This window comes from Gekko japonicus, unplaced genomic scaffold (assembly GCF_001447785.1).
Source record: "Gekko japonicus isolate JY-2015 unplaced genomic scaffold, Gekko_japonicus_V1.1 scaffold404, whole genome shotgun sequence".
Classification (NCBI taxonomy): domain Eukaryota; kingdom Metazoa; phylum Chordata; class Lepidosauria; order Squamata; family Gekkonidae; genus Gekko; species Gekko japonicus.
Window position 1 is genome coordinate 1126750 of NW_015174854.1, and position 11963 is coordinate 1138712.

Here is an 11963-nt window from a genome sequence, read left to right on the forward strand (position 1 = left end):
GCGACCATTTAACCCTTCTGTTTTGCTCCCCCCTTCAAAGGCTGCTAGCCATTTAAACCTAACAGCTGACTGGTGGACCCACTGAGCTGTTAGGTTTAAATGGTTGCAATCCATTAAACCCCTTCGATTTGCTCCCCCTTTGCATGGGGGAAAGTGAAACCAACAGGTTAAATGACTGCCAGCCAGTTAAACCTATCAGATGACCTGCAGACCCACTCACCGCGGCTGGGAGAAAGGGGGAGCCAAATTTGCTGGAACAGCTTGGTTCAGGTGGGGCCCTTTTGGCTTGATTTGGGGTTCATTTCATGGGCCAAACTGAACCATCCTTTTTAGGTTTGTGCCCATCCCTAGTTGTGACTAGAATGATAGACAGGAGATAGAGATTTTGCCTGAACTAAATCCAGCACTGAGTTACATGAAAAACTTGCAAATGAATTTTGCTGTTGTTGCACTTTCCACAGTGCACAATGCAAAGTAAAGTTTGCCAATGAGGTTTGTCTGCTGCGGCTGAATTTTACAGAGAACAAGCTTTCGCTCCCTCTCTCCTTCCAAAATGTCAAGCTTGTAGATGGGGTTGTCTGCTTCTGCTGGATTCCAGAAATGATCTGCAAGCATTCAAGCTCCACCTCCTTCCTTGCTGCAGATCTGCTAATTACACATTCTGGAACCCAGAAAGTTCCAGCCCTGATAGCACCTACTTGCCAGACATGCAGGTGAGTGCTTCTGTGGAAGTCTGCATTGGGAACTACATTTTGATGATGGCTTTTAAGAGGACACTTTTTAATATGCAATGGCTGTATGTCAAACTTCATGCTGACTTCATTCCATGGATATCATCAGTTGCTGGAGACAAATACAAAGGGTATAGTAAAGTGTGCTACACAATTTTTCAACTAAGTAATATGGGAATTAGAACTGTGCAGTCTCACGCACAGGGACCATTACACCAGAAGAACCTGAACATTAAGTTGAATCAACCGTCCGTTGCAATGGGTTTTTGTTCAAAACCATCTACAAGCTCAGGTAGTAAAAGCACAGAGGAAAAAGAGAAGTTCTGAAAACATGTTTAGGGTGATGAAAAGTGTGGAGAGCTACCTGCTACACAAAACAGTAAGGCTGTCTATATAATTAAAGACTGTTAGGACAGCAGAGTGCCTATGGACTTTGCAGCTAGTGATGGAAGAAGATGTCATTTAACTCTTGCAACAACATCAGTCAGTTATTCAAGTGAATGTTCTTAGATATCCAGATAGCCTAACAGTTTCATCTTGGAAAAACAAAAGCAATGTATGTTGTAGTTTTTGGCTGGACACCATGCCTCTCAGACCTTCTACTGAAACAATGCCAGATTCTTGTTATCTGTTTTGATGAAGCTTTGAATAAGGTGATTCAAAAGGGTCAGATGGGTTTAGTGGTTGATTTTGGGGGTGAATTCTGCCCCCCAAAACTCCACACAGTACCTGACCAGTGTTTTTCTTCAAACTGCTACTGAGGAAGACCTTCAGAAGTTTCAAGAAGGCATGTCTTCTTCACCAGTTGCAAAATTACTATGGATGGGCCAAATGTAAATTACTTTTTTTCTGGAAAAAAAATTGAAAGCCTGACTGGAAATGTGAAGAAAACAAATTGATTGACTTTGGAATGTGTAGCCTTCATGTTGTACTTGGGTCTTTTAAAACAGGATTGCATGCAGTGAAATGGGACCATAATTCAGTCTTGTGCAACACGTATTGTCTGTTCAAAGCTTCCCCAGCTAGGCAAACATCATACACTGCTATATAAGGAAGCACAGAACTTCCCCAGAAGTTTTGCTCCACAAGGTCAGTGGAGAATGTTCTGTGTCTTGATAGGGCTATCAGTGTTTTTGACAATGCCAAGAAGTATGTGGAAGAAGCAGAGCTCCCTAACAGTAAGCCTGCAAATTGCATAAAATCTGCAATGTAACATCCAAATTAGCATTACCTCCCTGTCGCCATTTTGGAAGCTCCAGTAGATCCCACCATTATTATACACAAACCAAATGTTGGAATCACCAGAATAGGGACTGTTATTGAACTTCTACATACAGCAAATGAATCAGTGACACAACTGAAAAACCGCAGCTGCCCACAATGAATTAAGAACATAAGAACATAAGAGACGCCAATGTTGGATCAGGCCAAAGGGCCATCCAGTCCAACACTCTGTCACACAGTGGCCAAAAATACCAGTTGCCATCAGGAGGTCCACCAGTGGGGCCAGGACACTAGAAGCCCTCCCACTGTTGACCCCCCCCAAGCACCAAGAAGACAGCGCATCACTTGCCCCAGAGCCCCTATCTATACCTTGTGGCTAATAGCTACTGAGGGACCTCTGCTCCATATGCTTATCTAATTCCCTTTTGAAGCCGTTTGTGCTTGTAGCCGCCGCCACTTCCTGTGGCAGTGAATTCCATGTGTTAATCACTCTTTGGGTGAAGAAGTACTTCCTTTTATCCGTTCTAACCCAACCGCTCAGCAATTTCATTGAGTGCCCATGAGTTCTTGTATTGTGAGAAAGGGAGAAAAGTACCTCTTTCTCTACCTGCTCTATCCCATGCATAATCTTATAAACTTCAATCATGTCACCCCTCAGTCGTCGTTTCTCCAAGCTAAAGAGCCCTAAGCGCTTTAACCTTTCCTCATAGGGAAAGTGTTCCAACCCTTTTATCATTCGAGTTGCCCTTTTCTGCACTTTTTCCAAAGCTATAATATCCTTTTTAAGGTGTGGTGACCAGAACTGCACACAGTATTCCAAATGAGGTCGCACCATTGATTTATATAAGGGCATTATAATATTGGCTGATCTGTTGTCAGTACCCTTCCTAATAATCCCCAGCATAGCATTGGCCTTTTTTATTGCAGTCACACACTGTCTCGACATTTTCAGTAAGTTATCTACTACAACTCCAAGACCTCTCTCTTTTTCAGTCTCTGCCAGTTCAGACCCCATCAATGTGTGTTTATATTTAGGATTTTTGGCTCCAATGTGCATCACCTTGCACTTGGCCACATTGAACCCCATTTGCCATGTTGATGTCCACTTGCCCATCCTTGACAGATCCCTTTGGAGTGCCTCACAATCCTCACTGGTTTTCACCACCCTGAACAACTTCGTATCATCCGCAAATATAGCCACTTCACTGGTTCAAGGCTCAGTTTCAAGCATATGTGGTAAAACAAGATGATGAAGTTGGATTGGACACATTTTACACTGGTGTTTTGGTGGCCAACAGAATTTCTCAGTCCTGTGGAATATTGTCAAGATGTGTTTTATCCTGTCTCATGGTAATTCTTCAGCTGAAAGTGGATTTTTAGTTAATAATTCAATGTTAATAGAGAATTTTCATGAAGAAACTGTTGTCTATCAGCACCAGGTTTATGGTGCTGTCAGGAGTTCTGGAGGACTTTATTGTAATAGTATTACGTTGCTGCAGTGGGTCAGACATGCTCACACATGATGCACAGAATACTTCCAGCATAAGCAACAAGGAGAAGCTCTGAAAAAAAGAAAAGAACTTGAGGGAGAAATATACTGTGAGGCCCTGAAAGCTCTGTGTTCCCTTCATTACTTGTTACTGGATCCTCCTGCCAGATTTGGGACATTTTTCTGTAGCTGCCATTTTCCAAGAAGGCAGATATGGTTATTGCAATATTTAAAATCTATGTAGGATGTTCATCTTTATGTCAAAATATATGTTTTTGAGGCTGATAAAGCCAAATACGCTATTATATTAGTTGTAGAAACAGCCATTTTTCGTGTCACCGTTACTTTGCAAGATGGCAGATAGTTTTTCCCATTCTTGTAGGAAGCTCATACTGGTGTCAAGTAGGATTGCCAGGTCCCTTATCTCTGTTGGCGGGGGCCCTTGGGGGGCATTCCGTGAGGTGGGGGGCATCATGTGACGCCCCTGACACGATGATGCCACTTGGAAGTGACGTCGTCATGATGGAAACATCATGTGGGGATGCTCTGGTATTTGGGTGAAACGCTATGGTTTTTCACCCCAAAACCATAGAGTTTGCCCAAATTCCAGAGCATCCCCCCCACGCGACGTGTCTGGTACGATAACGTCACTCATGGGTGACATCATCATGTTGGGGGCAGTACTTCTGCTTTTACCAGAAGTTGCCCCAAAACATCATTTGGTGTCAGGATTTGCCCCAGCTGGCCAGGGGCAGGGAAGCTTGCTCCAAATCAGGGGATCCCCCTCCCAGACCGAGGGCTGGGATCCCTAATGTGAAGCCATATGTTTTTGTGGTCAGTAAAACCAAATATAGGAGCTGCGGTGGCTCAAGTGGTTAAGACGCTGAACTGCAGGCTGTGGAAGGTCAGTAGTTCAGCGGTTCAAGACCCGGGTGCCGCAAGACAGGGTGAGCTCCTGTCTCTAGTTCCAGCTCCTGCCAACCTAGCAGTTCGAAAGCAAGAAATTGCAAGTAGATAAATAGGGACCACTTCGGTGGGAAGGTAACAGCGTTCCGTGCACCTTGGTGTTTAGTCATGCCGGCCACATGACCACGGAAATGTCTTCGGACAGCGTTGGCTCTTCGGCTTTGAAACGGAGATGAGCACCGCAACCCTAGAGTCGGATTCGACTGGCTTTCGAGCAAGGGAACCTTTACCTTTACCTTTAAAACCAAATATACTGTTCATTTTGCTGTAAAAATAAAATAAAGTATTATTCTGTAAGGTTTGTAATATTTGGGGGGAAGGATAAATCCAGACAAACTATTACTTTTAAATGTTTGTAATATTGGCACAAAATATAACAGGAGAATTGTTAAGGTGACAACTCATAAAAGTACAGAAAATGGTTTCTTCTACTGTTTTTTTTGTTTTTTGTTTTTTTTAACAGTGCTATGTCTTGTATGGGTGAAATCTCCTTTGAGTAGTATATGTCATAGAGTCAGTTTGGAGTAGTGGTTAGGAGCATGAACTCTAATCAGGGAGAACCAGGTTCAATTCCCCACTCTTCCACATGCAGCTGCTAGTGTGACCTTGGGTCACTTACAAGTTCTTTCAGAGCTGTTCTCACAAGCAGTTCTTGAAAGAGCTCTTTCAGCCCTGCTTACCTCAAAGGGTGTCTGTTGTGGGGAGGGGAAGGGAAGAAGATTGTAAGCCACTCTGAGACTCCTTCGGGTAGTGAAGGGCGGAGTATAAAACTTGTACTCTAGTTTTTCATTCTGCATTGCATGTCTTTCTGGCCTTCCTTGGCATTTAGTGAATTTAAACACAGTATTAATTGCTCCATAAAATTAATTAAATATGCATCTGGTGTTGTGTGTGTGTGTATATATATATGTGTGTGTGTATGTACACACACACACTATAACCTTGGAGCTATGGGTTCAAATTTCCATACTGCCATGAAGCTTGCAGGGTAAAGGACAAAAGAAAAGCCTTGCTTGAGCAACAGTTTTGGACAGTGTGTGATATCTGCAACCTTCACTACAGGCTGGCAAGTCACCGTATGGTCAAAAGTCTCTAACTTCCTAATGATTGAATCACCTAGTATCAAAAGCCTATCTCCCTCCAACCCCAAAGGGATGTGGTGTGTGGTATGAGAGGTATCAGTTCTTCATACAAGGAAAGATGTCCACCTTCCTTAACGTGATGCTTTCCAACCTAGAGACCCTCAATTTCCATGGTCGTAGAGGAGCTCTCAGCACAGGAGTAGAACTGTTCTAGCAGATCCTTAAAGGTCTTGTCTATTTACCTATCTCTACCTCTCAGCTTCTCCAGTTCAGCAACCTTAGCCTCAAGGGAATGTAACTGTCTTCTGAGAGCCAAGAGCTGTGTATGTTCAGTATGCACCCACAATTTCTGTCCCATGAGCAGATCATCATACATGTGGCACTGGATAGTCCACATACCCCTGGTGGCTTTTTGCCTTCATGGCTAGTTTGGCTGTTTAAAGGTGTTAAGGGGCAAGAAAGGGTACTCAACTGGAACTATACAGAATGCTGTACGAGTGAGGATAATGTATCCTCTAACTTCCTGACCCCAATGCTGAACTTGTACAGGAGTTTTATCCATGTGTCCTTGTTTAGAGAAGTCTCTCTCTCTCATTGTCTTTTGCTCCCCCTGAAGCTTCATTAACCCCCATTAGCAGTCCTGTTCCTGTGCTCTGGTCTGGTCACATGCTACAGGAGCAACTGTCTGACTCATTTTTTAAAATCTTTTTATTAATTCCCCCCCCAAAAAAAGATGAGTGAAATAGAAAATACTGACACAATATAATAATAATCAAACACAACATAACAAACTTATTCTAATTTCCTTCTGTTACTACACCATTACCCAACTCCTAATTCAAGCATATACAAGCTTTCTAGCAACTACAGAGGAAACAATAAAGATAACACTCATTAAGTACATTCTCATTTTACCTTCCAATTTTATTTAATCTAAGCTTACTTTATACACCTAACCTACAGTTCTTTTATTTCAAATAAGTTTATATCTAAACCAAGTTCCAGTTTCTCTTTCAATATCTGCGTAAACATTTTCCCTCCTATCGATTCATTTATAGTGAAAATATACCATCAGACTGGAAGAAATAATTAGTCAATATTACAAGATGGGATTATTACCATTACTCCTATAAGGACCTCTGTAATCGGTCTCTTAGGCCTATACTATTGTATATATACTCAAATTTATTCTTTTCTTGCCTATTGCTTCCTGTATATTATTCTTCCCTGTATTTTATTGCTACCAAATACACTGATTTTATTATTCAAAGAATAATACTCCTTGTAAATATCCCAAAAAGTACCAATTTAAATCAACACATAATAAGAGTTTCAAATTACAAACAATAATAACTGGTCTTCCTACTAATTATTATAAATATTAGAATATAAACCTTCTACTATACTTTAACCAAAAACCATCTCCTTTAACAGAAACCTTTGTGTCATAAATCATCAGGGAACAAATTTATCTATATATAATACAAACTTACATTAAAAAAAAAGAAAAAAGAGGAGAAAACATGTGACCAAAAAAGGTAGAACCATTTCCCCCTTCAACCATTACTTATCAATATATTCAATCAGTCTAAAATCTAGAAATAGAATCAATCAGAGTTAGAAGTCTGTTTACAGGTAAGATCAGAGAGCAAAAATACCTTATTATCTCCATTACCTACTTTAACAGAAACAAACCAACAAGAGCATTTTTCAGCACACAATTCCCATTCAGCTTTTTGTTTACAATTCTTTTTCAGTGCCTTACATCTTTGTACACATAGAGTTCTGTTTCTATCTTCTTCCATTTATATTTCAACAAGCCTCTCTTTAAGCTTTTATTGTCAAAGCTGGTTTTCTTCACACGTCCATCTTTATATGCACAAAGCCTTCCTGTCTTTCCCCATTTATGTTTCAGTGAGTTTTAGCTTTTTATTGTCCTTACTAACTCTCTTCATAGCACATTTTATTTTATTTTTAGGCAAATTCAACCTCTCTCTCTCTCTTTTTTTTTGAATAGTTTGAGAACCTTCTTGGCCGGTAATTTATTGGTTCTTTCACGCTACAAATTTGTTTACTTTCAGACTTCATTTTCCATAAGTGTGGGAGATATATCCTGTTTCCCCTCGTCTTGGAAAGGAGCCTTTTGCTCATCCAGAGCCTGCTGAAACACCATTACTTCTTTCTCACCATCCAAATCTAAAGGGAGACTCTGAGGCTTTTCAAATATATTTTTACATGCTGTTTTCATCACTTGCCTTACTTCCTTTTGAAATTGCTCCCAAGAAAGGTTCCTAATTTCTGTGTTCTCCCCGTCCTCAGTCTCTTCTGAAGCCATTTTTAAACTTTTTCTCTTAAACTGTTTAATAGTGTTTCCAATAATTCTGAAACGTCATGCAACTCGAGACCCTCACAGCCATTGCTCTAAGTAGTTAATGGTTTAAACAAACAAAGTCATTTTCTCACCCCCACCACTTTGAAGCAAAACTTTGATTCTTGCTCTCTTTGTAGCCGCTTTCCTTCAAGTTTGGCAATATTCCATGGGGGGTATTTAAGAAGAAATCCTCACCTTTCGTTTTTATGCTTGATCATCAAGCATTATACATCAAGTCTTCATTATTTGTAGTCTGTTATGTTGTAAATCCGAAATCACTCTAAAATGGCTGGCTGCAGCTAAGCAAGACATCGCAGCCATGTCTTGCTCCGTTTTCCGTTCTTGCTTAGAGGCAGAACGACCTCACCCCCGCTTCTGGTGTGGCATGGTGATGAGGTGGTTTTCAGGACGCTCCTGAATCGCCCTGTTCCTTTTTTGTTTCTTTTGGAGCTCCCTGGGATTTCTGACTGGGTGGGCTCCGCCTGACCCTCTGGAGGGGGGTCAGGAAGCAGGAGGCTTATCTTCGGTGGCTGTCTGACTTCTGAGAGCCTTAACCTCTTAAGAACCGTCTTGCTGGTTTTGTTAAAATGCAGATAGGCAAACTGGAGCTATTGAATCCTAATTATACTAAAAATCTATAATCATACAGTCATGCTTGCTTTCAAACTAGTGTTGTTTCTGCAACTTTCACTGATCGTGAATCTACCTTCAGCAAAAGGAATTGACTTAAAACTTTTCTAGCTCGGAAGACTTTTCTTCCATCTAGAGTAATTCGTACTTCCATTATCTGAAATGTTTTGATTCATGTGCAGCTATGCTGTAAGTTCTTGCTCTCGTGATCCTTGGACCTATGACTTGTGTTACTGCAGAATTTGGTACTGAGAGTTCTGAACGATAGCAACTAAAACTGGGTGTTCATGTACCATATGCTGTGCAGTGTTTATGTGCTCATACAGTGCATCTGATACTTGCAATCCAGGTATGTGAGGGACTCTAGTTTATGCTGGTTCATCACCCTCATGGTAAACCTAGAACTTGTTTTGTCCAAAGACACTTGTGATACACTTGCTGATCCTTTGTGTGTGAGTATTGGGGGTCAAGCTTGGATGTGATATAAAGGAAGGCAGTCCTCCGTTTGAAACAGTCAGTAATGGTGGACTGAATCTTTCAGTCCCAAAATGCAAACAGAACCTAGAAGCAGCCATGAAAACAGTGTTAAGGGTCCATGCTACCGTGTTTAACCTTCTGGTCTATTTTTTTGCCAGGTACTTTATTACCCAGATTGCCTTCTGAACCTGGGATGACATTGCTTACTATCAAGATAGAGAAAATTGGTCTTAAGGATGCTGGACAGTGCATTGATCCCTATATCACAGTTAGTGTGAAAGGTAATATTTCCTATATTAGTTGACTGGGCATGTCAGTTTAATGTTATTAGCAAAGACTACATAACTATTTAATACTGTACCACCAGATATCGTCCTTGTCTTCCACCATATAAATATTTGCTGAATTAACTTATTTTTCACATTTGTATTCTGATTTTCCTTGAGAGTTGAGGGGTTCTGTGGCACGCATATGGTACAAGATGCATACACCAGTTACCCATAATGTTGAGCATATTGTTTTCTGCTTGGAAGTGATAAGGAAATTCATGTTGTCTGAAGGGGAAACCCTTGGGTCATTCACAAAACAAATAAACTTCTTCATGAGTCATATGTATAATAGTTTTATTCAGTATCTAGAAATAACATTTTATGAAATGCAGTGTAGCTTACAGCTTTTTTTTGTTTTGATAAAACCAGTAATTCTTCTCCCCACAGATCTGAATGGAATAGACCTTACTCCTGTGCAAGATACACCCGTTGCTTCGAGGAAGGAGGACACATATGTTCACTTTAATGTAGACATTGAGATTCAGAAACATGTTGAAAAATTAACAAAAGGTGATTCTCATTGTAAAATCTTACCAAAGTGTAACTAGCAGATCAAAGTTTGAGGGTGGATAGTTCACAAAGTGTAGATTGTAAACAAAATGTCCGGATTTGGAGTGGTGAGATTCTTTTGCTTTCATATGTCTTTCAACCTACCAGACTGTTCCTAGAATGCAGTGAAACACAGCAGAAAAGATGCTTCCACAAGTGACTTTCAGTCCTCTTTCAAGACCTCCATGGCTGGAGACTTGCATGGCTTAGAGGTGGCCTGCAGTTAGGGGGCCCACTGTGCAAAGTCTTCCCAACTCATTCTTATGGCTAGGAAAGCACCAGTGGAAACTGAGGAACATTTCATCCCATTCCCTTACCGCAGTGCGTCCCCCCCCCCCCCCGCTTTTAAAGATCTTGGAGTTGGAGCGTGCCAGGAGGAGCCAACAACAAATTCACAATCACTGTCTTGTTCATGCTTCATAGGAACCCAATAGTTCCTTTCATAAAGCAGAAAGGATATGTTTTATTACTTTTATTTTTTTAGAGGGGAAATATCTGTGGGTGTGATAAATTAATATTGATTCCCCATACATCAGTCCTATTTATCTATGTAAATGTGGGTGATACTACAGAGTCCTTTTGACACATAGTTTTATATATTTTTCCGATAGACCAGTGCCCTGGCTTGTTGGTTGCTATGTTTTGTTTACTTTTTTTCTTACTTCAGGTGCAGCTATTTTCTTTGAATTCAAACACTATAAGCCTAAGAAAAGATTCACTAGCACCAAGTGCTTTGCCTTCATGGAAATGGATGAAATTAAACCTGGGCCAATGGTCATAGAACTGTAAGTGCATGTGCTACGCACAATTTAAATATGAGATCAGATTATCCACCAGGTTGTAGCTTTCTAAGCATTCTCTGTGAAAGTCAGACACAGTTCTTGCTCCTAACTTTGTGCAGCATGGAGGGCTGATAAGTAAATATTCTGAATTGCCTGAAGTTTTATCTTTGATCACCCAACAGTTTTTATATGGCTTAAAATTTAAATTAAAGAATTGTTTAGGAAGGCCTTGGATTTCCCTATCAGCCCAGGGCCCCTCAACATTTCGAGCCTGCAGGCACCTTTGGGATTCATTAACGGTGGTCAGTGCAGCTACAAAACGGCTGCCACTCATTACCTTCTGTCACGCAGTGATGATCCTTGTGCTGTGGTGGCAGCTGCAGCCAAAGCAACAGTTTAAGAAATCCGCATAGCCAGTCAGAAGCTTTGCTGGGTAAAGCAAAGTAGGCCCTGCCCACTTTATAAATACATTTGACTTACAACAGGAAAGTTGTGGGTGGGCGGCATGATGCTCCAGAGGCACTGTGTTGGGGACCCCTGCTATAAGCAATATTATTTGTATGTGTAGCTGAGCAGGCTTTTAAATATTCAAATGGGTATGGCCTGTAGTAGCTGTTTAGAGAGAGATGTACCACTGATAAACATTAACTATAGATATAAGCTTAGCTCTGAACACAGATAAAATGTTGGTTAAGTGCAACTACTGTAGTTCATAAGTTGGAGTTCAGTTAGTTCTAGTTGAGTGTCCAGTTTTGTAACTTCGTATCTTCTTTGTGGTCTCTGTGCATCACACCCATGGGATTATGCGCCTGCGCTGATCCGAATTGGTGGTATGCAAAGCTTACAAAGGGATTTTCGTTCCTCTCTCCCAAGCACGCACAGGAACCCCACTGCGCATGCTCAAGGAGGAGGGGCACGGACGATCCCGCCAGTTCTCTTCTGACCGCTGCGATGTTAACAGCTTGTTTTCTGCCGGTCGGTGAAGAAGCATTTTTTCCTCTCACGAGGGTTTATTGAAATTGTACTTTTTTCGCTTACAGCGTTTATTTTATTTTTTTCTTTAGAAATATATAAACTTTTAAAAAGGACTTTTTGTTGAGGGTTGCTGCTGCCTCAGGCAGCTTCCCCCCCGCCCCCCCGAGGTAAAATTTATTTCACCTCATCAAAGGACTTTTTTCTCTTGGGCCATTCTACTCTTTTATGGCCAAGAGAGGGGTCTGTTTCAAACTGTGTGTTGGCTGTGGCAGCAAACTTGCCCCTTGTGACAGCCACACACTCTGCATTATTTGCCTCAGGGAGACTCATCGCCCAGACGCTTGCCGCCATTGTGCGA

At 41.2% G+C, this 11963-nt stretch overlaps 1 protein-coding gene across 2 annotated transcripts in view; it reads left to right on the forward strand.

The window, feature by feature from the left end:
* The window catches only part of AIDA (axin interactor, dorsalization associated), a 45600-nt gene that overhangs the window by 28082 nt on the left and 5555 nt on the right, over positions 1-11963 (forward strand). For both annotated transcript variants that reach the window (XM_015424587.1, XM_015424588.1), the window contains 3 exons: positions 9129-9251; positions 9687-9809; positions 10516-10633. In XM_015424587.1, coding sequence (XP_015280073.1) covers positions 9129-9251; positions 9687-9809; positions 10516-10633 — 364 coding nt within the window. The remainder of the gene's footprint in view (positions 1-9128; positions 9252-9686; positions 9810-10515; positions 10634-11963) is intronic.